Below are 23,848 nucleotides of genomic sequence, written 5' to 3' on the forward strand. Positions count from 1 at the left end.
CCAGCCGCTGGTCCTGCTGCGTTTACCTTCATGCTGGACTCGCTCCTTCTCTCATGGATGCTTCCTCCAGCGTTCTTGAATTCACTCCCGTTCAATACATTCAACTACAGGCTTTTCTTTCTGATATTTTTGCACCTAAATCACATTTAAAATTCCAGTTGGAAAAGACGTAGAATGAAACAAATCAATATACAAACCAGATCAGATTATTTTAGGTGCATTCATTATGAAGTAATGACCTATATATACCTATATTTTGATACATTTTATTTCATTCTGTATTTAGACATATATTTATTTTTATTGTGGCAGGATTTTAGACAGAAAATAATACTTATTCAGTACTTTTTCACTTTGTTTAATTAATGTTTTTTCTGAGTCTCTTGTAATCCTTTTTTTTTTTTTCCGTTTTTTTTTGTTTTTTATTTCAGCAAAAATTTTACTTGTGTGTTGGCACCTGTTTTCCTGGACTTTTACTGATTAAATCAAATATTTTAATATTTTATTTTAGATTTTGTATTTTAATATCTTGCTTTTTCATTTCATTATTCCCCAAAAAAGTTTTGTAGTAGCAATTTTATTTTGAAAACACAATTATAATAACAACATGTATGTTGGACAACACTAAATACTCCTTTGGAAAGGGCTACATGTGGAGCGGGCTCAGCTACTCTGCCGCACACTGAGCAACAATAGCATATAAAAGACAAGGCAACACCACCTCTGGGAATCTTCTGTTTTGGGTTGAGCTCCACAAACAGAGCCGGAATGAACCACTCCCACAAACTCCGGTAAATGCCCCCTTTCATGCAGCGCTCGTGACAATGCTTTGCCTTTTGGCTCAGCTCTTTCTATACCTGATAGATACAGAACTCCAGTGCGCTTGTGATCTTCGAAACAGGACATTACAGGTCCGAACTCCTGAAGCTCATATTATTAAAATGAGAAAAAAAAAATTAACATGAAGTTCACAACTGAACTCAGAAGGGTCAAATGCAACTGAGGCATTTGACATAACCCTCATAGAAAGTATCGTCATATTATTGGCGTTTCAAACATCGTATAATCCAATGAGCTTCAGGGATTTGCTCAATTGTTTCTTTTTTCATAAGCAGCTCTTAGTATGCAGACGCTCTGGATATTTTCTCTTGGCAGCCTGACTGAGTTTAATGAGTGACTGAATGAATAATGGATTCAGATCAGTGTCTTCTGGGTGAAGAGATCTTTGTAGGGCAAGGTGAATCTGTCATAACACGAGTTTGAGAAAAACACGGCGGGTAGCACAAGTCATGCATAATTGGTTGGAGAATGAACTGAGTCACCACTTCTCTGAATGAAGCGGGGAAAGTTTTATCATTAAAAAAACACAACTTGGATGAGAAGTATCGCAGTTGTTGGATAAGGTTACAGAAGTGTCGTCCGACAACAAGTCAACTTCCTGAAGTGTCTGTTGTTTGACTGGGATGGAGGGCCGATGCTGCTTCTCCGTCAAGCTTTAGAAAAATTATTCAGAAATTAGGTCTTTTATTAATAAAAAAAGCAATTATTTCATTTAAAAAAATCTGCTCTGTCGAAGTGCTTCTCAGAAGAATCTGAGAATAACAACTTCCTCAGTGCCCAGCTGAGACCACTGTCAAGATAAGCAATAAAAAATGATAACAACAATGCGTCTGGGAATTTCATTTAAAATTCCAGCTCTCTTTATTACAAAAAAAAAAGTATTTTAAGGAGCGCAAACAAAAGCGTTCAGTTCTCAGCAGGACACGGAAGCTGCTGCTGCTGTCTGTCTTGACCTCACCTCCTTCCTCAGGAGATGAAACAAACAGCTCACACACACACAGTTGAACCTGACAGCAGCCAACTATTATAAGCAATAGCTATTATTAAAAAACAGATGCTCTTCATTTTTCAGCTTCCGAATGAGACACTTTCCATCACTCGGTATTCCGGGAGGCAGAGGACTTAATGAACGCGTCACATGACCTGGCCCCATCACACAGCTCTGTCATGTTCCCAAAGCTGCTGCACGGCCCACACTGTCTCTGTTAAGACGCACATTTGGAACTCCACTGCGCCGCTTCCCCGCCGAGCCGCAAGTGGATTATAAATCAGCGCCGATTCGCCAGCTGTTGGTGTCACTCGGTGAGAGTTCCACATTCGTCAAATCTCGCCACCGAAACTATTTATTATGCCTCCGTTGATTGACGGGAAAGGCGCCAGGCGTGGGCTCCGGGATTCAGAGGAGGATGTGTCGCGGGTTTTTTTTTTTGGTGGCGGTGAGAAGTGGGCGACTTAAGTGTTGCGGGAAAGATGCTGCCTTTTGCGTCGCCTCGGTCATTGGAGTGTTCCAGCTGATCCTCTGTTGCAGTTAGCCTCTTGTGGTGAGCGACGGGACGCCATCTGCCAACACAACCAACATCCTGTCTCTCTGCCTGGCTACTGTCCACTGTCTCTCACTTCTGTCTTCAAATATCTCGGTGTTTACATCACACCGGTGCCTATCTCTCACCTCCAGTTCTCTACCTCAGACTACAGCTCCAGCCACAATAAACCTGATACAGCTCTCCTTCAGCGTGGCAAGCTAGCGTAGCATGGCGTATTCTAATGTTCTCATTAGCGTTGGTAATGGAGAACTGCTGAGCCTTAATAGACTTGCAACACCGACTTTGCCCATGAGAGCCAGTAGATATTTGGTAAACAATAGATAATTAGGATAATATATGGGAATTAGGCACGCTCCGCTGTAAAAGACGCGAGCTGCGGATTAGCAAGGATGTTGATCATTAATATATAATCGCCACGCTGACTGCCGGTGGAGTGAATTCAGTGTTTTTTTCACAACATCAGAGAGTGTTGTTTGGTTGTGTCCCCCACTGAGATGACGTTTGGCAAGTCACTCAAACACAGGAGTCTTTTAAGACGTGAATAAAAGCCGGTTATTGTTGACCGCGTCGCTCGTGAACCGTGACTCCTCCAAGCTTTGCCTCTTTCGAAAAAAGAAAATCACTTTGAATGGCTGGATATTTAGAGCTGCCGCGTATGGACGCTGATGGATGTGCTTGGCCGTGCCAAAGGTGCTCTATAGACCCTGAATCTATCCAGAGTTTGGCAAACGGACAGGACGGCAGAAACGGCTCTATTCCAAAGTCAGTCGAAGGTATTGATTAAGTGCTGCACTCTGGAGTGAAAGTGTGTCTGGGAACTAGTGCAGGTGCGTAAGGGAAGAGCATATATTGAGTTTCCATAGCTCCGCTCTAAATTGTATTTCACTTTTTAAGTGTTATACTGACTAAGTTAGGGAGATCAGATGGACATGTGGTGAGAAGAGACGGGAAGGATGTTAGCGATGGAGGCCAAAGGAGAGCAAAGCCGATGACAAAGAAAGACAAAGACTTCCTATATTGCGACACATTTAAACACATTTACCATATTTTCCGGACAATAAGCCGCAACGTTTTTCTCGTGGTCTGAACCCTGCGGCTTATATTACAAGGGATGCTCCAATCGATCGGCCACCAATTATGAAAGGCTGATCTCTGCAGGATCGGCGAATGCTGATCACTGCCTGTCATTGCCGATCACAAAATACGATCACATGTGACAGCCGGCGCTCTGATGAAGCACCGTCCGCGGTTTGTGTTACGTCCGCTCCTCCTTCCCTCCCTGCCGACTCGCCGCTCGCTTGGCAAAGGCGTGTCTAATGCGGAGTTTTTTTTTCAGTCCGTCATGTAAAGTTTGCATCCTGCAGCACATGCACGTTGAAAGACGTCAACACCATGAATTCAATACGATAACTCCAGCACTTGACGGAGCACAGAGAGTTTTCGTGCACATGAAGGTAAAACTGCAGGAACCAGCGGTCACTCGCATTATTTAACTGCGCCAGATGACCAGCATTTCTCAGGTGTCGTTTTAAGACGGAATCAACCACGACCGAACCCGCTGCTGTTTTGCGTGTGTCAGACGCAGCGTTCTTTGGCCACCTGAATATGAAACTGAAAATTGCAAACGTCCAGAGTGGGAACTTTCATGAAATAGGTTGAAGACAGCTGCTTCCGCTGAATGCTCTCCCTGTCTCTCGGAGGATCCCTAGTTTTTACACTCTAAAGCAGGCCTGGCCAACCCGTGGCTCCCGAGCCACATGCGGCTCTTTTCCCAGTTTCATGCGGCTCTTCACCAAACTTTGTCATTCCCTAAACTAAATGTACGGCATGTGTTTCACCTGTTATTCATTGTCCTCACATATTTGTAGGATGTAACAATGTGGCTCTTAGCCTCTGACTGGTTGGCCACCCCTGGTCTAAAGAGTGTCACGCTGGCAAAAATATTGAGCCTCATTACGTCCAACAGATGACATCACGGGCATTTTATTTACCTTCAAAGTGCTCAAATTGTGCTGTTTTCGCCCACGTGTTGGCAGCTCTGCGAAAAGAGACGATCTACTGGGGGGTGAAAACAGCGCTTTTTGCAGACTTTAAATGTAAATAAGATGTGAGGAGTTCATGATTCAAGTTCAGAACACTGCCGAGATTGTTTCATGAGTCAGTCTTCATGCTGGATCCCGTTTTCAAAACTAGAACTAGAGAGAAAAAGATGTTCCTTTTTCGTGGGCGCGTCTAATATTCCGGCGCGCTCTATAGTCTGGAAGATACGGTAAATTCCTCATAAGAGGTGACAGTTACCCAATTAAAGACATCACCCAGCGGGAAAACTAGAAACCCAATGAAATGGTATCTCACAAACTGACACCTTTTAATGAAGTCGGACGACTAACAACGGCTTGGTGACATCTTATTAACGATCATTGTGGCTCATCAAAACGTGCGGCTGCCGCTAACACTTCCTCATCGTGGAGCAGCAGATGTAATTAAGGACAAACGTCTTGTTTACATCCCTGCAAACGCGCGGAGGAGCCCCTCCTGCGGGTGTTATTTATACAGCTGAAGTAGGCCAGACTGTGCTCATGATCAAGGCTATGTTAATGTTGTTCATGGTACATGGCGACACCAGAAATAGAGTGTGGAGCAGCCCTCCCTTGGGTGAGACCACTGAAATGCAGCATGACTGACATGTCGTCTGAGAGCAGAAGTCTGCTTGGTGTTACCCCTCCGTTCTCCTGCTATTATATTTTGGTTGGTTATGGAATCCTCCCACGGGCTCATAGCACGTTGTTTTCCCTCGAATTATGCCGCCCGCCTGCCCACCTTCTCTTCAGCCCATCATTTACATACATCATGAGCCATGAAAATGGTCTGTTTTTCAGCTTATTCCAGCAACCCCTCCATTCCGCTCAGCATCATTACATGCCTTACTTGACTTGACCCAATAAGTTTCAGCAGAACATTGGAAAAGTTATTTTCCATGCCTCAATTTTCTACTTTAATCCACCTACACACTCTGTCAGTTTAATAGTGTGAGATGGAAGCAATGTTTCTGCTTAACCTTGAGCTCAACTGCCTATTGAGTGGTCAGATCAGCGGGTGAGGCTTCATGAAACAGTGTCCTCACTCTCAATACCCACTAGATGGCGCTCTCTGCTCTAAAATCTTTGGCTTCAAACAAAGATGACACATAATTTTAAACCAAGCACCGGCCCTTGAAAATGTTGCCACTGTTTCATGAAGCCTCATCAGCCCATCACTGGAGAACAGTTGATTGTTGGGTGGTTATAATAACAACAAAGAAATGACATGAGCGCTAAAACTGAGATTGAAGTTTTTAGTCTTGTTCCTCTCTAAATGAAGTCATAAATAAACATACCGATAGTGATGGGCTGGTGAGGCTTCATGAAACATTTTCAGAGCTCAGAAGGTGGCGCTGTTGGTTTAAAAATGATGTGAGCATTCACTGAAGTAGTCGTTTGAAATATGGTGCCATCACCATTTTTACTGACACTGTTGAAGCCTCACCAACACATCACTACATTGGTTGTATTGTTGGTTTTTTTTTTTTTTTTTTTTACTCGCATTTATCTGTCCATCTGCTGGCAAAATAACAGGAAAAGTTATGCACAAGTTTAAAGAAATATGATCATGGGACGAGGATCAGATGATTGGATTTTGGTGGTGTTCCAGAAACCCCCCTGGCTCCGCGCAAACATTGCCAGTCGGTACCAAATGTGTCCAACTGTGGAATGTGTCTGGGCTGCTGCCAATTGATGACCACACATCGAGAACATACTCTATGAAAGCCACATGTTTGTTGTTGAACCAGAAAGTAGAACGGAAAGAAGCTTTTGTTTGCTGATAATTGGAAGTACATTTGAAATTCTGTTCACTCATTATTGTATAAAAAATCCAATCATAAATGCAGGATATGATGTCATCACTTCTAGGCAATATAATATATATACTGGTACCTACACTGTCATGACTGAAACTGAAGCGCGAGCTGAATAGACCTTGTTTCTACTGGGTTGTGCAAGTGAGTTCTGCAGTTTCTACCACCACCTGCTGTCACATTGACGGTGACTGTAAGTGATGTCATTGATATTTCAAATGCTCAAAAATATACCCGTTCATAATATTTATTTAGAACACAGCGAGTTAGCATAAAAAATGTAAAAAACTAGAAACCAAAACAGTTAAAATCATTTTGTCTGTAGTGATGGGTAGAGGTATCATGAAACAGTATTGCTGGGTTGATGAAACAGTGTCCTCATTTTCAGAGGCCACTAGATGGCGTTCTTGGTTTAGGATGGTTTTATTGAATTAGTTGTTGAAATCCAAACATTTCACGGCAGACAGCGCCATCTGGTGGCCTCTGAAAGTCAGAACACTGTTTCGTCAATACTGTGCCATGAAACCTCATCTACCCATCAGATCTTTTCAGTCATGACCACAGGGAAGAAGAAGCCAATACAGCCAATGTTTATACTGCAACTCAATAAAAATATTATGAATATATTGGTGCTCAAGAGTCGATTAAATTCCCAAATCATTTATTTTCCGGTCGCTAATCCTTCAGTAACTCTTTAGAAGCAATTCATTTCACTAGCATTTGGCAGCTTGTTTGTGCAAAAATTCACATTCCACTCAGCGCCGCTTCATGATGAGTGCGACTCCCCTCCATCTGGACCCCCCAAAAAATCTGAACACACATTCACTGTTAGCTTTTCTTTCTTTGTTTTTTCAAAAATCCACCCATACACAAACATTGACGTGCGTTTTATCCAAACAGAAACATGAATGCTTGTTTAGTCCATGGATTTGTCATCTTTTCCTTTGTTTTTATGATCATTTTTTTTCATTGAGGACAGATTATGTACATAGAAATGTCTTAAGTGAGTGGCAGCTGGAAAAAAGCATAACAGTACGTGGGACAAATAAGACACAGCATGAGTTGATGTGACGGAAGCAGAATTTAAGGGACAGCTCTGACCACACGATCTGTTTTTGTGCTTGAAACGGAATAGTTCTCGCAGCAACAAGATGCATGCACAGACAGCGTGAGTTCTGCCACAAGGAGGGAGACCTGTTACAGCATGGAGTGTTTTAGAACACGGTTCAGTGGAAGAGTTTCACAATCATTTCCACATACACAACAAAGGCCTCATGAGCTGTGATGCCGTGCCACTTTTATCTTGAAATTGGAAAGGAAGAATCAACTGGAAGCCTCGCGATGACAAACTCAAAATTCATATATCAGGATTATTCATTTTTAACATTAAACATATGTGGTGTACTGCATACAAAATAAAATTTAAAAAAAGTATGTGTATCTTCTACTCACATTTTGCTTAATAATTTTCTGTGGACAAGGGGGAATGTACTGTCATTGAAAGCTCAAATAAATGTTTATATATATATATATATATATATATATATATATATATATATATATATATATATATAGAGAGAGAGAGAGAGAGAGAGAGAGAGAGAGAGTTATTCTCATTTTCCCTATAATTTAATATAATTGTTAACTGGGGAAAAATAAAAACAAATAAATAATGATATTTAAAAAATAATATAATAATACAATATAACGATACAGTAATATATACATATATTTTTCTTTTTTCCCCGAACACATGTAAACCACCCAAAATTATTCTTATTATGAATCACATTGTTTCAAATAATGTTCAATAAGTAGAAAACAAACAAACAAACATCAATAACCTTTTTTTCTCCTTACTTGTGTCTGAACTGGACTCATCTTAACTTCCAGCATTTTGAAAGCATCATATATTCATTAATGCAGACCTCAATTTCTCATAAACAAGGAACAGAAAGTAATCATACCAATGAGCAAATGATACGCAACAATGAATGAAAAGTGAAAGTCATTCTTTTCTTTGCTTTAATGAAAATAATGGAACACAAAAGAAATCCAAAGTTGAGCTCTTTCTTTTCCAATTTGAAAATAAAAATCGGCTGCAATGCGCGTGGACGGTCATAAAACAACAGCACACATATTTGATATCATGTCTTCAGATGTTGCACCACACTTTCACATCTGACACCTCTTGCACGGAACGGTTAGTGGTTATTGCTGGTTCGAAACAGAAAATAAACACAAATAAACATTCATATCGAGAAGAGATCTTCCATATTACGGCAGGGGTGGTGGGGGGTCTCTCTGTGCAGGCTTTTTATATCGCACATTTGCATCCAGTCACTGCATGAGTAGAGGAACCAGTGGCAGAATATTGGAACGCAGGCTTGCCTCCCACTGTTTGTGCTGTGAGGGGGGGGGGTGGCGGGATAATTGTGCCATCGGGGTTTAGCACTCCCCACGTCTGGGGCCCGGGAGCAGTGCTCAGTGGCGAGGTTGTCCTTGAAGAGGATTCCTGTCAGAGGCGGGTTTGAGCGTGATTTATGGGCTCCGTCAGCGGCTGGCAGGAGGGACAGGTGCAGCCGGAGCCCCCTCACTTAGCGCGCCACAGGTAACAGCTAATTAGATGTTTATCTCCCTCTTTGGCCGGAGCAGAGTCACGTCCGGCCGTCGACACCGATCCGCATCATTTATCTCTCCACGCAAAGAAAGCAAGGGAAGTCAAATGAAGAAACAACAAGCAATGACAAGCAATGTTCACTCTTCCATACGGGTTGTGCGGAGTTATCAATCTCAATTCTGACTTTACAGACCAGAGTTCATCTAGTGACTCGGCTCACTAGTCATCTACCCACCTTCTATTCCCAAAAAACCCTGGGTCACTTTGTCACTGCCTGATCTGGTCCGCCTGCCTGATGCGGTCCGTCGGATATTCCCGTACTCCATCCGGAAATTCGCATGTTTTACCGACAGACGTTTACTGTTAAGCGCACGCGTACATGGTTATATCGCGCAAAGGTGATGCCGTTTTTTTTTACCTATTAAAATAGTTTTTGTTACTTTAGAAATTGTGTGCTTTTTATTATTTGATATTCTATTTTTTTTTTTAAGCCAACAACATAAACAAACTCAAGTGCCGCACCACGGTGGACATAAACCTGGTTCAGGGGCAGAAGCGCTCACTCCTGCTCCTGTTAAATCTGGGTGAAACAAATGTTAGGAGAAATGTTTCCTACACAATAATGGTAATGTATTGGAAGCAAAAAGCTATACATTGCGCAGGTCAACTGTATTGGAGGAGCTTGAAATGTTTATTGATTCAATACTGCTGGATTTAAAAAAAACCAGAATATCTGATACTAACAAACAATTTCTAAATCTAGATTGTGACAACATGATGACGTGATGACGCTAAAAATGTGCGTACACGGTGAATACTGCGAACTAACGCATGCGTGTGAAAACCTATAATTTCCAGATTTTAATGTTAAATATAGTCTGTTTTAACAATTATTTAAAAAGAAAACCCACAACTTTACGCGATATAAACGGTAAACATAATTCGTAGAACTTGCGCATGCCTGTTACTAACATCCGGTTCCGGCAGACCACATCCGGCAGTGACACCCTTCACCCAGATCAAATAGGGGAAGCTGCTTTTCTCATATCCCACGGCGGAGATTATGCAAACACTGGGATTGTTGATGAAAACTACGGGAGCTGAAATGGCTCAAACCATATGGCTCTGAGCCTCACACCTCCACACAGGAAGTCAAACCCACCCTTGCTGTTTAGCGCAGATGTGGGTGACAAAACGATTGACTTCATCTGCAATAAAAACAATAAAAATGATGTCCAGCGAAACCAAAAATTGGAGTGGTGACAAGGCACAGCCCAAAACAGTCGAAAATACACCCTGCGGGAAAAGAAAATGAACATTACTAACCGCCTGCTGGCTTGGATGAGACCATCGCTTGGACTGGTTAAAATGTTTTTAAAAAGCTCATCATGGCAAAATAGAGCACAGTACTTGAAAAACTTTACATCATTTCTGTTGTTTTTTTTTCCAAAGTATTCAATGTTTGTGAGCTCTCGGAGTAAAGTACAAAACTGATGACTTTTTTTTTTTTTAAACCCACGAAACAGTTCAATATCATGATTTTTTTTCACACAAGGAATTACTATTCATAATTATTCAAATACGTATTAACATCATCATCATTATCATCATCATCGTCGTCTTCATCTGTAGTACTATTAACACCAAGAAAGTAAAACCTTGCAGACACTGTGGGTAGTTGGAAAGTTAGGGAGCGAGGGGGGAGGAGGGGGTGTGGACTCACGACAGGGACGTCTCTAACCGTTACATGCTATCAACAAGCAACAAAGAGGGTGAAGCAGAAAGTCTTGTTGTCGCTGGACAGTCTCTTGCTGCTTCAGAGGGGTGTTTTCCAGCACCGGGGCGTGACCTTTGTGCTGTCTGTATTTACACTGGGGGGAGGGCACACGAAAGGAAGAAGACAATACCAATGCCAAAGTTGACAGAGTACGGTAAACAGAGGGAAGGTGGAAATAAAAGAAAAAAGAGGGAGGGGCTTCTCCTTGCTGATAGGAACCCACTCACTCCAACCACACGAGGGGGTGAAGTCTGACTCAACCAGTCGCCCCGTCAAACATTTTGACATCATTCGCAGCAGGTACCCTGCTTTAAAACAAAGCCTGTGTTCTGTGTATGACGGATCAGCATGACCACCCAATGGACAAAAGGTCACACGATCACTGACATTACATCATAACTTCATACATATCCACCACGATAATGTGATTTCTGATGATCCAAATCCATAAGGCAAACGTTGTAGGTCAGTCCATGGAGTATATATTACATGAACACTAGTCCAGTTTGTAGCTGTTTTCCCATCGATCACCGACACAATACTTACAGTACAGTTATATAGACATCTGTCCAGCGGTGGCAATAAAGAGAAGAAAATGTTGCAAAGGAGCGAGAGAGAGAGAGATAAAGAAGGAGGGGAGGGCGAGGATGAGGGGCCCTCAACGTTGACATCGAGCGCGCCGTGGTGTGTGGCTCGTGATGCGAGGAATCGATGGCTCCCGGATTAATGCATATTCTTTTTGTTCACAGTGATGGGTTCGTAATTAAAGAATATCATTTCCTTCGGTAAAGGGGGCGAGGGAGGAAAGGGGAGTAAGGTGGGGGGGGGCTCGGAGGGACAATTCCAGTCGGTGCTTGATCTTTAAATCTTCTGCAGAAGTAGAGTAGAAAGGGAGATCCAGACGGCGACGTTCATTCCTGCACTTAGGCCACTCCCCCGACCCTGTAGCGCCCCGGGTCCTGCGGCGAGACAAAGAATAAATGGAACCACAACACACCCAGTGAAAGAGAAAACATCATCAAATGTATTATTTTCTACGCCAAATGGAGCAGTTTTAATATAACACAGACCGAAACTGACACAATGGTATTGATCACTGTTGCCCCCTGCAGTTGTGGAGTAGGTACAGCAAGATCATGCGCACCATTAGTCTCAATATGGGCCAACAGGCTGCTTATTGTACGGAAGAGGATGAGGGCCAGTGACGAAAAAAAAAAATTGGCAGAATTCTGACTTTAAAGTGAGAATTATCACTTTTTCCTCAGAATTCTCACTTTAAAGTCAAAATTGCGACTTTTCTCTCAGAGTGAGAATTTTGACTTTTTTCTCAGAATTCTGTCTTTTTTTTACTTAAAAGTGAGAATTCTGAGAAAAAAGTCTGAATTCTCACTTTAAAGTCAGAATTGTGACTTTTTTTCTGAGTGATAATTTTGACTTTTTTCTCAGATTTCAGACTTTTGAGATTAAAGTCTGAATTCTCACTTTAAAGTCAGAACTTTGAGAAAACAGTCAAAATTCTCACTCTGAGAAAAAAGTCACAAGTCACTTTAAAGTCAGAATTTTGACTGTTTTCTCAAAATTCTGACTTTTTTTCTGACTTTACTGTGAGAATTCTCACTTTAAAGTCAGAATTCAGCCAATGATTTTTTTTGTCTTTACTGCCCGTAACCCTCTTCCGTACTATTGAGAGGCCGTGGTCTTTAGAGTTTTTATATTTGGTTCCCTAGCAGGTTAGGATTTCACACCAATGACGTGTCTTAGGTGCCCTTACTTTAAGACAACGTAGGTCTTCAAGTGTCTCAATGAAAGAGCAAATAAGTAGATTAAAATCGGAAGCACCATGGCTTAGAAGTTTCTGTTACGCACACCTCAACAGGCCTGGACTCACTTGCTCTCGAAGGAGACCTCAAGGAAACATGTTTTATATGTAAGAAGTTGTCAGTTTTAAACTGAGTGACAAAGAAAAAAATATTTTTAAATGTCAGGGACAAGAAAAGTGGACGAGGAACGCAAACCAAATATCGGCTCGGTATCAGTAATTGAGTCTACCGGCAGTCATTTTCATGGCAGTGTGACAGAGCCGCTCACGTTATCAACGTATCCTCACTTCTGATGCATCAGATAGCAGAAGTCGGCCTTCACACAGCAGCTCGCGATACAAAGGAAATATTCTGGTAAATAGACATTTTTTTGGACGCAATAAAGACGAGGCTACCGACAACTGAAATCACTGCATGGGCCTCACAATGCAGGGCAGAATCTAAATATAGAGAATGTGACCCCAAAAACCGGACCACGGACTGAATGAGGATGACGTGAGCAAGATTAGAATCACAGAGTTAGAGACGTGTTCAGGTCCAGCTTCACGGCCCACAGAAGAAGTCCAATTTTCACGCAAACACACATCAGATTTTAAGAATGTTGTTATGACTTAAGTCATGCTGTGTGAGTCATACTTCAGGATTTTGAAACAACAACAGCGAATGACGCAAACAGCAGCGGCTTGCCAGTTGCAGTTGTAAATATAGAATAACAATATAAATATGAATACATGAAATATATACATGATACGTGAGGGAATCTGGAAGTGAATAACATTTTGGTGCAACAAGGTGAACAGCTTGAAAGAGTTTATTTGAACCAGTAAGAACGATGTTTCAATACATAATAATTATCAGATTATAGTAAATAAAGATGTATCTTGGTGAATCACATTTACGCATTTAATCTGGATACTTTTAAATACAAAGACACGACTGAAGAAATGAATGAAATCCGAATGAGAAAGACGTCCTTGGTGAGACACACGGGTCAGTTTTTCTTCTCTTTTGTTAAGAAGAAAATATGGTATTTCAGATTTCTGTATTTTCCGGATGATTTTTTTTTTTTTTTAAATAAAGAACCAGATTGACAAAATATATTCTCTCCAATGAAACATTGGATTCCATGATTATTTAAAAATTCAATAACCATAATGAATGATAATCCAGTATCTGTGTCAGAATCCAGTCTCCCCATAAACTAAAATATAATAAATAAAAATTCAGAGCAAAAATTACAAATAATTTTTTTTTTTTAATTAACTGCTTTTCAAGAAGTGGATGAACTCACCCCCATTCCCCAAAACATAGACATAAATAGTATTAATAATCCTTTTCAAGATATTGCTTTTATTCTGTTTACTATTTTTACTTGTTTTTTCCTTTAATATAATATACAGTGAACCCGCGCTATAACACGGTTCACGTGTCGTGGCTTCCCTGTTTCACGGATTTTTTTAGTGCAGTTTTTTTCTTATTATTTTTTTTAATCATTGCATCGTGTTCTGCATCCTGATTGGCTGAGGGACTAACCAACGTGAAGAGTCTCCATGCCTCGTCTCTGTACAACTTGCCAAATTTAGGTTTGCAAATTTACTCCATGATAAAACCCACAATGTCAACGAAACGTTATGCACCGGCAAAGGCAACTGAGGAGGCGCCCAAATACTGACTATTAAAAATATTATTTTACAGTTTTTCCAAAAACTAACATAGTTATCTTTTTTCAATGCTTAGGCCTGAAAACAGGTTTTGGTCTTTGGTTTCATTGTATACGTAGTTGAGTATTGTATAGTAACTGTGAAAAATAAAGCTGACTACGTCACGGATTTCGCCTATCACGGGTTCTTTTTGGAACGTAGCCCCCGTGATATATGAGGGTTCACTGTAACTGTGTACTGGGGAAAAAAAAACATAAATAATAATAATAAAAACGAATATATATATATATATATATATTTAGTGATAGCTAAAAAAAAAACCTTCACGGTTCAGTCACTAAATAATAATAGTTCTTCAGTTGGTAATGTTTGTATGATACATACTTGCAGGAAAACCTTTTATTCTGAAATGAAGTGCAAAAAAAATAAAGGAAAAAAGGTTTAATAAACCTGCTGGCTCTGTGTTTACTGCCACAGGGAAATATAGCTCGATGGCCATGTGAAGATAAGGTGAGAACAGAGAGTTAATTGTCTCATTAATAGTCTCATTGCTTTCAAGTAATTAGGGTGATGTTGTGATTTTTCAGATTGTGTATAAACATCCTGCAAGTAGCACATTTAGAAAGGGAGAAGTAAACAATGACTCCAGGCGAGTAAATACACTGGATGGTGCGCTGCGTCCTGGCTGCAACAAGAAGAGTCTCGCTTTGTTCTGATGATGGCGGGAGGAGATGAGGAAGAAAAGAGGATGATGATGGAGAGGCTGACAGATGAGGAAGAAAAGAGGATGATAATGGAGAGATCGGCTGACAGTTGAGGAAGAAAAGAGGATGATGATGGAGAGATGGAGAGGCTGACAGATGAGGAAGAAAAGAGGATGATGATGGAGAGATGGAGAGGCTGACAGATGAGGAAGAAAAGAGGATGATGATGGAGAGGCTGACAGATGAGGAAGAAAAGAGGATGATGATGGAGAGATGGAGAGGCTGACAGATGAGGAAGAAAAGAGGATGATGATGGAGAGATGGAGAGGCTGACAGATGAGGAAGAAAAGAGGATGATGATGGAGAGGCTGACAGATGAGGAAGAAAAGAGGATGATGATGGAGAGATCGGCTGACAGATGAGGAAGAAAAGAGGATGATGATGGAGAGATCGGCTGACAGTTGAGGAAGAAAAGAGGAGGAGGATGGAGAGATCGGCTGACAGTTGAGGAAGAAAAGAGGAGGATGATGGAGAGGCTGACAGATGAGGAAGAAAAGAGGATGATGATGGAGAGATGGAGAGGCTGACAGATGAGGAAGAAAAGAGGATGATGATGGAGAGATGATAGGCTGACAGATGAGGAAGAAAAGAGGAGGGTGATGGAGAGATGGAGAGGCTGACAGATGAGGAAGAAAAGAGGATGATGATGGAGAGATGGAGAGGCTGACAGATGAGGAAGAAAAGAGGATGATGATGGAGAGATGGAGAGGCTGACAGATGAGGAAGAAAAGAGGAGGATGATGGAGAGATGGAGAGGCTGACAGATGAGGAAGAAAAGAGGAGGAGGATGGAGAGATGAGAGGCTGACAGGTGAGGAAGAAAAGAGGAGGATGATGGAGAGATGGAGAGGCTGACAGATGAGGAAGAAAAGAGGAGGATGATGGAGAGATGGAGAGGCTGACAGATGAGGAAGAAAAGAGGATGATGATGAGAGATGGAGAGGCTGACAGATGAGGAAGAAAAGAGGAGGATGATGGAGAGATGGAGAGGCTGACAGATGAGGAAGAAAAGAGGATGATGATGGAAAGATGGAGAGGCTGACAGATGAGGAAGAAAAGAGGATGATGATGAGAGATGGAGAGGCTGACAGATGAGGAAGAAAAGAGGAGGATGATGGAGAGATGGAGAGGCTGACAGATGAGGAAGAAAAGAGGAGGATGATGGAGAGATGAGAGGCTGACAGGTGAGGAAGAAAAGAGGAGGATGATGGAGAGATGGAGAGGCTGACAGATGAGGAAGAAAAGAGGAGGATGATGGAGAGATGGAGAGGCTGACAGATGAGGAAGAAAAGAGGATGATGATGGAGAAGCTGACAGATGAGGAAGAAAAGAGGATGATGATGGAGAGATGGAGAGGCTGACAGATGAGGAAGAAAAGAGGATGATGATGGAGAGATGGAGAGGCTGACAGATGAGGAAGAAAAGAGGATGATGATGGAGAGGCTGACAGATGAGGAAGAAAAGAGGATGATGATGGAGAGATCGGCTGACAGATGAGGAAGAAAAGAGGATGATGATGGAGAGATCGGCTGACAGTTGAGGAAGAAAAGAGGAGGAGGATGGAGAGATCGGCTGACAGTTGAGGAAGAAAAGAGGAGGATGATGGAGAGGCTGACAGATGAGGAAGAAAAGAGGATGATGATGGAGAGATGGAGAGGCTGACAGATGAGGAAGAAAAGAGGATGATGATGGAGAGATGATAGGCTGACAGATGAGGAAGAAAAGAGGAGGGTGATGGAGAGATGGAGAGGCTGACAGATGAGGAAGAAAAGAGGATGATGATGGAGAGATGGAGAGGCTGACAGATGAGGAAGAAAAGAGGATGATGATGGAGAGATGGAGAGGCTGACAGATGAGGAAGAAAAGAGGAGGATGATGGAGAGATGGAGAGGCTGACAGATGAGGAAGAAAAGAGGAGGAGGATGGAGAGATGAGAGGCTGACAGGTGAGGAAGAAAAGAGGAGGATGATGGAGAGATGGAGAGGCTGACAGATGAGGAAGAAAAGAGGAGGATGATGGAGAGATGGAGAGGCTGACAGATGAGGAAGAAAAGAGGATGATGATGAGAGATGGAGAGGCTGACAGATGAGGAAGAAAAGAGGAGGATGATGGAGAGATGGAGAGGCTGACAGATGAGGAAGAAAAGAGGATGATGATGGAAAGATGGAGAGGCTGACAGATGAGGAAGAAAAGAGGAGGATGATGAGAGATGGAGAGGCTGACAGATGAGGAAGAAAAGAGGAGGATGATGGAGAGATGGAGAGGCTGACAGATGAGGAAGAAAAGAGGAGGATGATGGAGAGATGGAGAGGCTGACAGATGAGGAAGAAAAGAGGATGATGATGGAGAGATGACAGAGGCAGCAGCCGTGGTGGGAAATAGAGAGTTGAAAGACGTATAGGTCTGACGGGGAGCGACTCATTGAAGGGAGGAGATAATGGGTTAAGGAATGAAGGAAGAAAGCGGAGGGATGAAGGACTCACTTAAGATGGTAATGGTGAAGGCACTATAGTGGGGGTGGATGCTTCCGAACGCTGGGGAAACCAAAGAGTCAGAAAAACGCTCATTGGGGAGGATTAATGAGAATTGGGCTGTGGGGAGAAATGACAACTTTGTCTGTGGCGCCGATGTGTATTCACCGGCGATGGAGGGTGAAGGGAGAAACAGGGAAATGGTGATATAGGAAAGCTTTAATGGGGCGGAGAAAAGCGAAAATGGGAGGGAAATGGACGGGGAAGATGGGAAAAGAAAGACGCGTGTCATTGTGAGAGTTCCGTGCTGGTGTCTTTGGGATTGGTTAATAGTCACTTGTCAGGGCTCCCTTTATCACAGCGTGTGATTCTGACAGATAACTTACGAAACAGCAACATGCTGGCGTTGGAAGCCCCCAGACGGTTTGAGGCGAAGCAGGTGTAGTTGCCAAAATGTTTCTCTGTCACATTGGTGAAGAGCAACAGCGAACGTGTCTTTTCGTTCTTGATCCGCAGGGTGTTGTCATTCTCCACAGGCCTGGATGGTAGTGGGAGTGAAGAAAGGAAGTGGAGGGGAAGGGAAAAAAACATCACACCTTTTCCAATGGAACAGTTGGCATTTTTACCGAGCTCATTTCTCACACTGCTTTTGTCTTGCTGTTTCTAATATACATTTTTGTGCATCTGGTGGTGATATATTTGAGGTTAAACCATCTGTTAGCGTTTTCTCATATATGAAATCCCAGTGTTGGTGATCACACTAAAGAAAAACGGACTAATTCCGTGGACAGTTGCAATCCAAACAGTGTTATATAAGAATGATAATAATAAAGCTTTATTTACATAGCACTTTTAAGAACGCTGTCCACAAAGTGTTAAACAGCTAAGAATGTTTGAGCTAGCTCAACTATGAAGGTGGACGGCTAGAAATTTAGTGAGCCAGCCGGGTGTTAGATCAATGCAAGGCAATAAAAGTCAGTTTCTAGCAGAGCTACATTGTGCTTCACATCTCCTCTGGCAGACTGTTCCAGTGTTGAGGAGCCCTGACAGATAAGGCTCCATATATCCATGTTGTAGTGGAGAACACCAAACCATAGTCCGATTGGAGGCGGGGACAGAGACCAAATCCTAGACCATGGAATGAGACCCATTTGAGATGAAGTAGAATCAGGTCTTGTCCCCCTGAATATAGAGTGAAAACAGAAGAAACTAATAGCTTGTTCCTATAATAGCATAGTATTCTGTATTGATCTTGCCCCCTTCACTGGTCTCAGGATTTCAACGTCTTGGTCTTGGACCTGGTCTATGTATGGGCTGGTCTCAGAGCAGGTGGTCATGAAAACAACACTGCTATATATTAAACAGAACTGTTTCTTCTCATTACTTATGAAGCATTATAGTGAAGTTGATAAAGCGCGTTGATCTGACTGACTAAGACCTCAGTTTGCATGTGCATTTGACTGCAGAAAGTTGGGCGACATATTTTGTTAGATATTGAAACTGCAATCTAAAACAGGATTTTTTTTTACTCAGAGACAGACTCTCCAAGCAATACAAAAAAACATGTTAAAATGAGAGAAATATTCACTAAGATTGAATAAGTCTGACTGTTTATGTCACCAATAAAACGCTAAGTTAGGTGTCAATGACCCGAATTCCATATACATTGGAGAAAAAAGTGTTGCGGCACACCCACCCTTTGAAGCACGTAAACCAATGTTTGCTGTCTTGGCGAATCACGATGCATATTTCCTCTGTGTTAGTTTGCACAAAGTGTCCATAAGCAAGTTGATGCAGTTCTAGTGGAAGAACAGGTGCCAGAACCTAGGAAATTGCAGCCTCCCACCACTAGATGCTGCTGTTTCGATTTCATCATCCGTAGCCAATTTCAAGTCATCCGTACAGAAGTAAATTCTGTTTGTTTTGTTTGTTCATTCATTTCAATCATTTCCGTCTACCGAATATTCCCAGTCGGTCCAGTTCAACGGCAGAGTTTGTTGAAATGACCCGGCGCTGGTCTCACCTGTGGTCCTCTCTGTACCACTCAAAGGCGGCTGGAGGGACAGCCATGGCTTCACACCTCAGTATCGCTGTCTTCCCCGGGTGCGCTGGAAGGTTCTTCAAATCTGTGATCGTGGGGGGGTCTTGACAAAAAAAAAAAAAAAAAAGAAAATTCAAACAAACCAGCTTTGCCCCACAGGTCAACAGCACCTGGCCTCCACATGGTCACTATTTACATACATCACTAGCAACGTAATTATCAACACCCAGAGGGACACTTACAGTTGACCGTGACCTTGACCTTGCGCTGGTCGGGCGGGGCGACTCCATTATGAGTGATACACGTGTAGTCCTCGGCCTGCTGCCTCTTGATCTCCGTGATGTCCAGGAACTCCCCCTCGCTCACAAGGCCATCTAATCACACGAGGCAAATGTTAGAGGTCACCACACATCACACACCAGTCGAGGGTCACTGCACGAGTGGATGTAAATGGGCTGAACATCACACAATGTTAGAGAGGGAAGGTGTGCCGGGTGGTTCACAGGGAGACACACACCTCCAGCGACAGGACCTCATCGAACGAGCAAGTGATTAATGTCACTGTGGAGCAAAATAAATCTTGTTATTATATAAGATGGATTATGATCCTCCAGCTGGACATGAAGTCGCATTAGTTTCTTCACCTGCCACAGTGGGTTTCATTGTTTTACCATTGTGCTTTAGACCATTAAAAAAGTACGAAAAAGAAAACACATTCTTGAAACTTTTCTTTGCTCCAGGAGGATGAGGTTCTAGATCCATACATTTACTCTACCCCTTATCCATGACTGGTTGTCAGTGCAGTATCCCATTTTGAGGTCAGTATGGCAGCCATATGCCAATACTTCTGGTCATGTGAGGTTCCTGAGCAAAATATGTTTCCGAGCAGCTTCCCTCCAAGATCTGGAAGGCTACTGCCACCTGCTGTCCAAACACAGTCAATGTGATGAAAGCAACTGACTTTTAAAGTCAATGAGGAGCAGATAAGAGTGAAAAACTGTCATGCTACACAACACACATTCAAACATCGACTACTGTCAAGTGGACTCGAGTGTCCAAGCATGAAGTGGAAGTCAGCCATTTGTGTTGTATGTAGCTTGCATGTTGACGCTTTAAGCACAAAGCACATTTAGCACTCCGTAGAAATGACATTGTAGGCAGCAAGTCACATAAAATAAAGACGGACGTAGGACTTAAGGCATGGGGTGACTCTCCTTTCACCCTGAATTCTTAACGTCATGTCACTTGGTATTTATAGCATCTCATGTGATCATGGTCTTTACTCACGCGCCTACTTGTGACACATTAGAAGTGAGTGTACGTTGTGCCACAAGATGGGAGTTGTAATGTCACATGTTTGAGGCGACAAAGTTGCAGCTTCATTGTGTAAAAAGATCTAAACTTTGGCGACAAGTCACAATGTATCAACCAATCAGAGCAGATATTTTACCGTGACATATGCAGAGAAAGAAAATTCACCAGATACAGAGAAGTGAAATGGAAGAGGAACTCCCAATTTCCAGCGAGTCTGGAACCGCCGCGGTGGTTTAAAAAAAAACGAAAAAAAAGTGCTGTCGAATAGTGCTACAATTGGTTGCACAACTTTATTTTTTGGGGTTTTTTAATACTTCCATAGTAAATAAAGGGCTAAAATTTTGTCTCTCCGTTGACTTCCTCCGACGTTTAGACCCGTCTACTAGCAAATCTTTCAATGCAACTCAATAGACGGAGGGAAGTTGCTTTGGTCACTGGAAATCCATGGCATTTATTCAAACACCACAAAGCAAGCAGCACCAAAACAAAGCGACACTAAATTCTCTCCCCGCAGGTAGAATTCGCTGCTTTTCATGTCGACTGCAGCTAATCGGGAGCTTGACAGTCGCATAGTGGCAAGAATATTTGGCACTCCTCCGATGTTGACAGACTCTCAGGTGACTTTGCAAGTGAATTAGTCAGTCTGGCACATTCCTGTGGGCGACAGACAGGCACAGCTATCAGAGTGGACTGGAGCTGGAGGTTCTAAGTTATTGCTGCTTCATGTAAGCGGACGGATGCTGAGGCGGTAATCGGAACAACTGAAGGAGGAAGAAAGAGGCAAATTGATGTGGAAAAAAATAAAAGATGTTGCTCAAAAAAGGAGCTCCCGCCGTTTTAGCATCATTTTCTCTCCCACTTTAAGGAAGCAGATCAAAGGACTGTAGCACAGTTCCAGTTCTCGAGTGGCCGCTCACTCCTCCCCAGTAAGAAGGGGAAACCACTGTTGATCAGTGAACCTTGAAATTCTTCCCAAAACAATCTCCTGGAAATATTTGTGAGCAACAACAACGCATAAAAAAAGACACTAAATACCCGCTTATTCCTGTCAGAGATTAGCACGGCGGTTCTAATTGAAGATTATACCAGAGGATTATTAGTGTGGCTACTGAGCTGGAGACGATTATTTGCAGCTGTGCCGGCACGAGCTAAGCGGGGCGCTACAACTGTTTGCCGGTGCCACCCGAGTGAGTGCGCCGGGTGATTCGCTGAGGTGAACGCAGTGTTATTCATTCGTTCCATTAGTCTAATAAACACGGCTCCCGTGTGACATCTCTGTCAAGCCGACTGAGCACCCAAATATTCCCCGAACGGGCGAGAAGTAGAGGGAAAATAGAATAGAATTAGACAGTTGTAGTCGATAAATGACAATGGTGTGTCCCACAGAGAAAAGAAGAGTACGATTCTAAACCTTGAAGAAAGACATTGTGTGCGGAAACTGCCGATTTGAACAATTCTTCAGCAGTTTGATGCGCGTATATCGCCGTGTTGATGTTTAACAGACTCTGTTGTCCCAATAAAACAGCACATGAATATGAACATCCACTGCCAAATGTGTGGCGTTCCCTGGTGCTTTAAAGACATCAATGAAAATCCATGTAATGCTTCGAATTTATTCCCAGTAACAACGTTATGTATATGTATTTATAAGAAGCAGTGTCAGGATCTTATAACCGGAGCAGAGTCATAGTTTAAGGCCCCCAACGTTATGTACGGATTGGGATACGGACAGAGACTTCTGTCTGTGCTCTGCGTTTCTGCATGTTTCCACAAAGCTAGTGGACCAAATGGAGCAGTACCACCGGAAACCATGGGGGGCAGCGCTGCTGTTACGACACCTTAAAGCTTTTTTAGCTTTAAGGTGTTTCCATTATTTTGTCCAACCCCTGTAGATCTCATGAGACACGTAGAAGACATCACAATGGCGGAAATTCACCGATCCCCAGTCGCTATATATTAAACAGCCTCCAACAACAGGTACATTGTCAGTACTTCTTCCAGAGTTGCTATGTTGGTTTTGGAGTTTGTTGTTGTCATAAAGCTTTGACTCTGGGCTGCTCCCCCTGGTGGATATATGCCAACACGAAGAACGCATTGTTTAAAACATACAATTTCCCACGTAAGGGAGCATAAATAGGCCTTAACTCGGTTCAATTTAATCTCTTGGCTTTTATTATTTTCTTTCACTTGAGCAGTGTTCAGTAATCCCCTGCGTCACAGTTCCTTACGCTCGCTCTTTGCGCCAGTGTCTCTCTCCAAACTTGCCTTGCTATGAACCATAAAACACACAACCTCTGATTTAAAAAGACATGTCTCTGGCTCCTGTTCCAGATTGTCTTCATAAATCACCTGCAATCTGTGGCCCATCTGCAATCGGGGATCTTAGTAAATCAGCTGAGTAGAGAGTCTGTATTAGCATAAAAAGAAATTATTGCTCTGTCCCGAAGAGGTATAACTAAACGACGTACAGCCTGACGGGCTTAACCCGGGGGAAAACACGCTAACACACAACACAGGTTATTCGTCAGTCTTCAGTTTTTATGTTCCTCACGTCCTCCCTTTTTTCCGCTCTTCTTCCCCAGTGAATACTAGACCTGCTTCCCACACCATGGCGAAAGATCATATCTGAGTAGAGCCGGCTCCTGACATCACGACAATGGCTCTCGAAATACAGCTCCATCAGCCACTTACGCCCGGTGAAGGAGCCGGACTCCTGACTAGCAGAGATAGTTGGATTGCTTCTAAGACCTGAACCGAGTGTGAAAATCTGAGAGGGACGGAACAGAGGTTTTGGCCTGCCGTACACTGAGACCAGATTGTTTTCTGAGCCTTGCAAACCAGACGTCGCGCCGTCAAAGCACTTGATTCCTGTGCTCTCATATTTCTCTCTCTTTCACAGAAACCACGGACGGAGAAAAAAGGGCTCAGGCACCAGTTCTTAGAAGACCATGACCTAGTAAGCGTGCAATAATTGCAACATTTTGGTAGTCGTTTTCACTGGACCCTTTTCTCCAGCTAAAGCTAACATAAGTCGTGAGAAAAATTGGATTTTGCTTTGACTTTTTTAGGGCACGTTTCAAACTCAAGGACCCGGGTCCAAAT

The 23,848-nt window shown here is 42.6% G+C and overlaps 1 protein-coding gene across 2 annotated transcripts in view; it reads right to left on the reverse strand.

The window, feature by feature from the left end:
- Positions 1-7,835: 7,835 nt before the first annotated feature.
- Positions 7,836-23,848, reverse strand: part of iglon5 (IgLON family member 5) — a 126,534-nt gene continuing 110,521 nt past the window's right edge. For both annotated transcript variants that reach the window (XM_053882122.1, XM_053882123.1), the window contains exons 5-8: positions 19,675-19,806; positions 19,415-19,535; positions 17,778-17,929; positions 7,836-11,635 (exon numbers count right to left, since the gene is read on the reverse strand). In XM_053882122.1, the coding sequence (XP_053738097.1) occupies positions 11,538-11,635; positions 17,778-17,929; positions 19,415-19,535; positions 19,675-19,806 (503 nt within the window). In that variant the 3' untranslated portion in view covers positions 7,836-11,537. The remainder of the gene's footprint in view (positions 11,636-17,777; positions 17,930-19,414; positions 19,536-19,674; positions 19,807-23,848) is intronic.

The sequence above is a fragment of the Synchiropus splendidus genome, chromosome 12 (assembly GCF_027744825.2).
Source record: "Synchiropus splendidus isolate RoL2022-P1 chromosome 12, RoL_Sspl_1.0, whole genome shotgun sequence".
NCBI classification, from domain to species: domain Eukaryota; kingdom Metazoa; phylum Chordata; class Actinopteri; order Syngnathiformes; family Callionymidae; genus Synchiropus; species Synchiropus splendidus.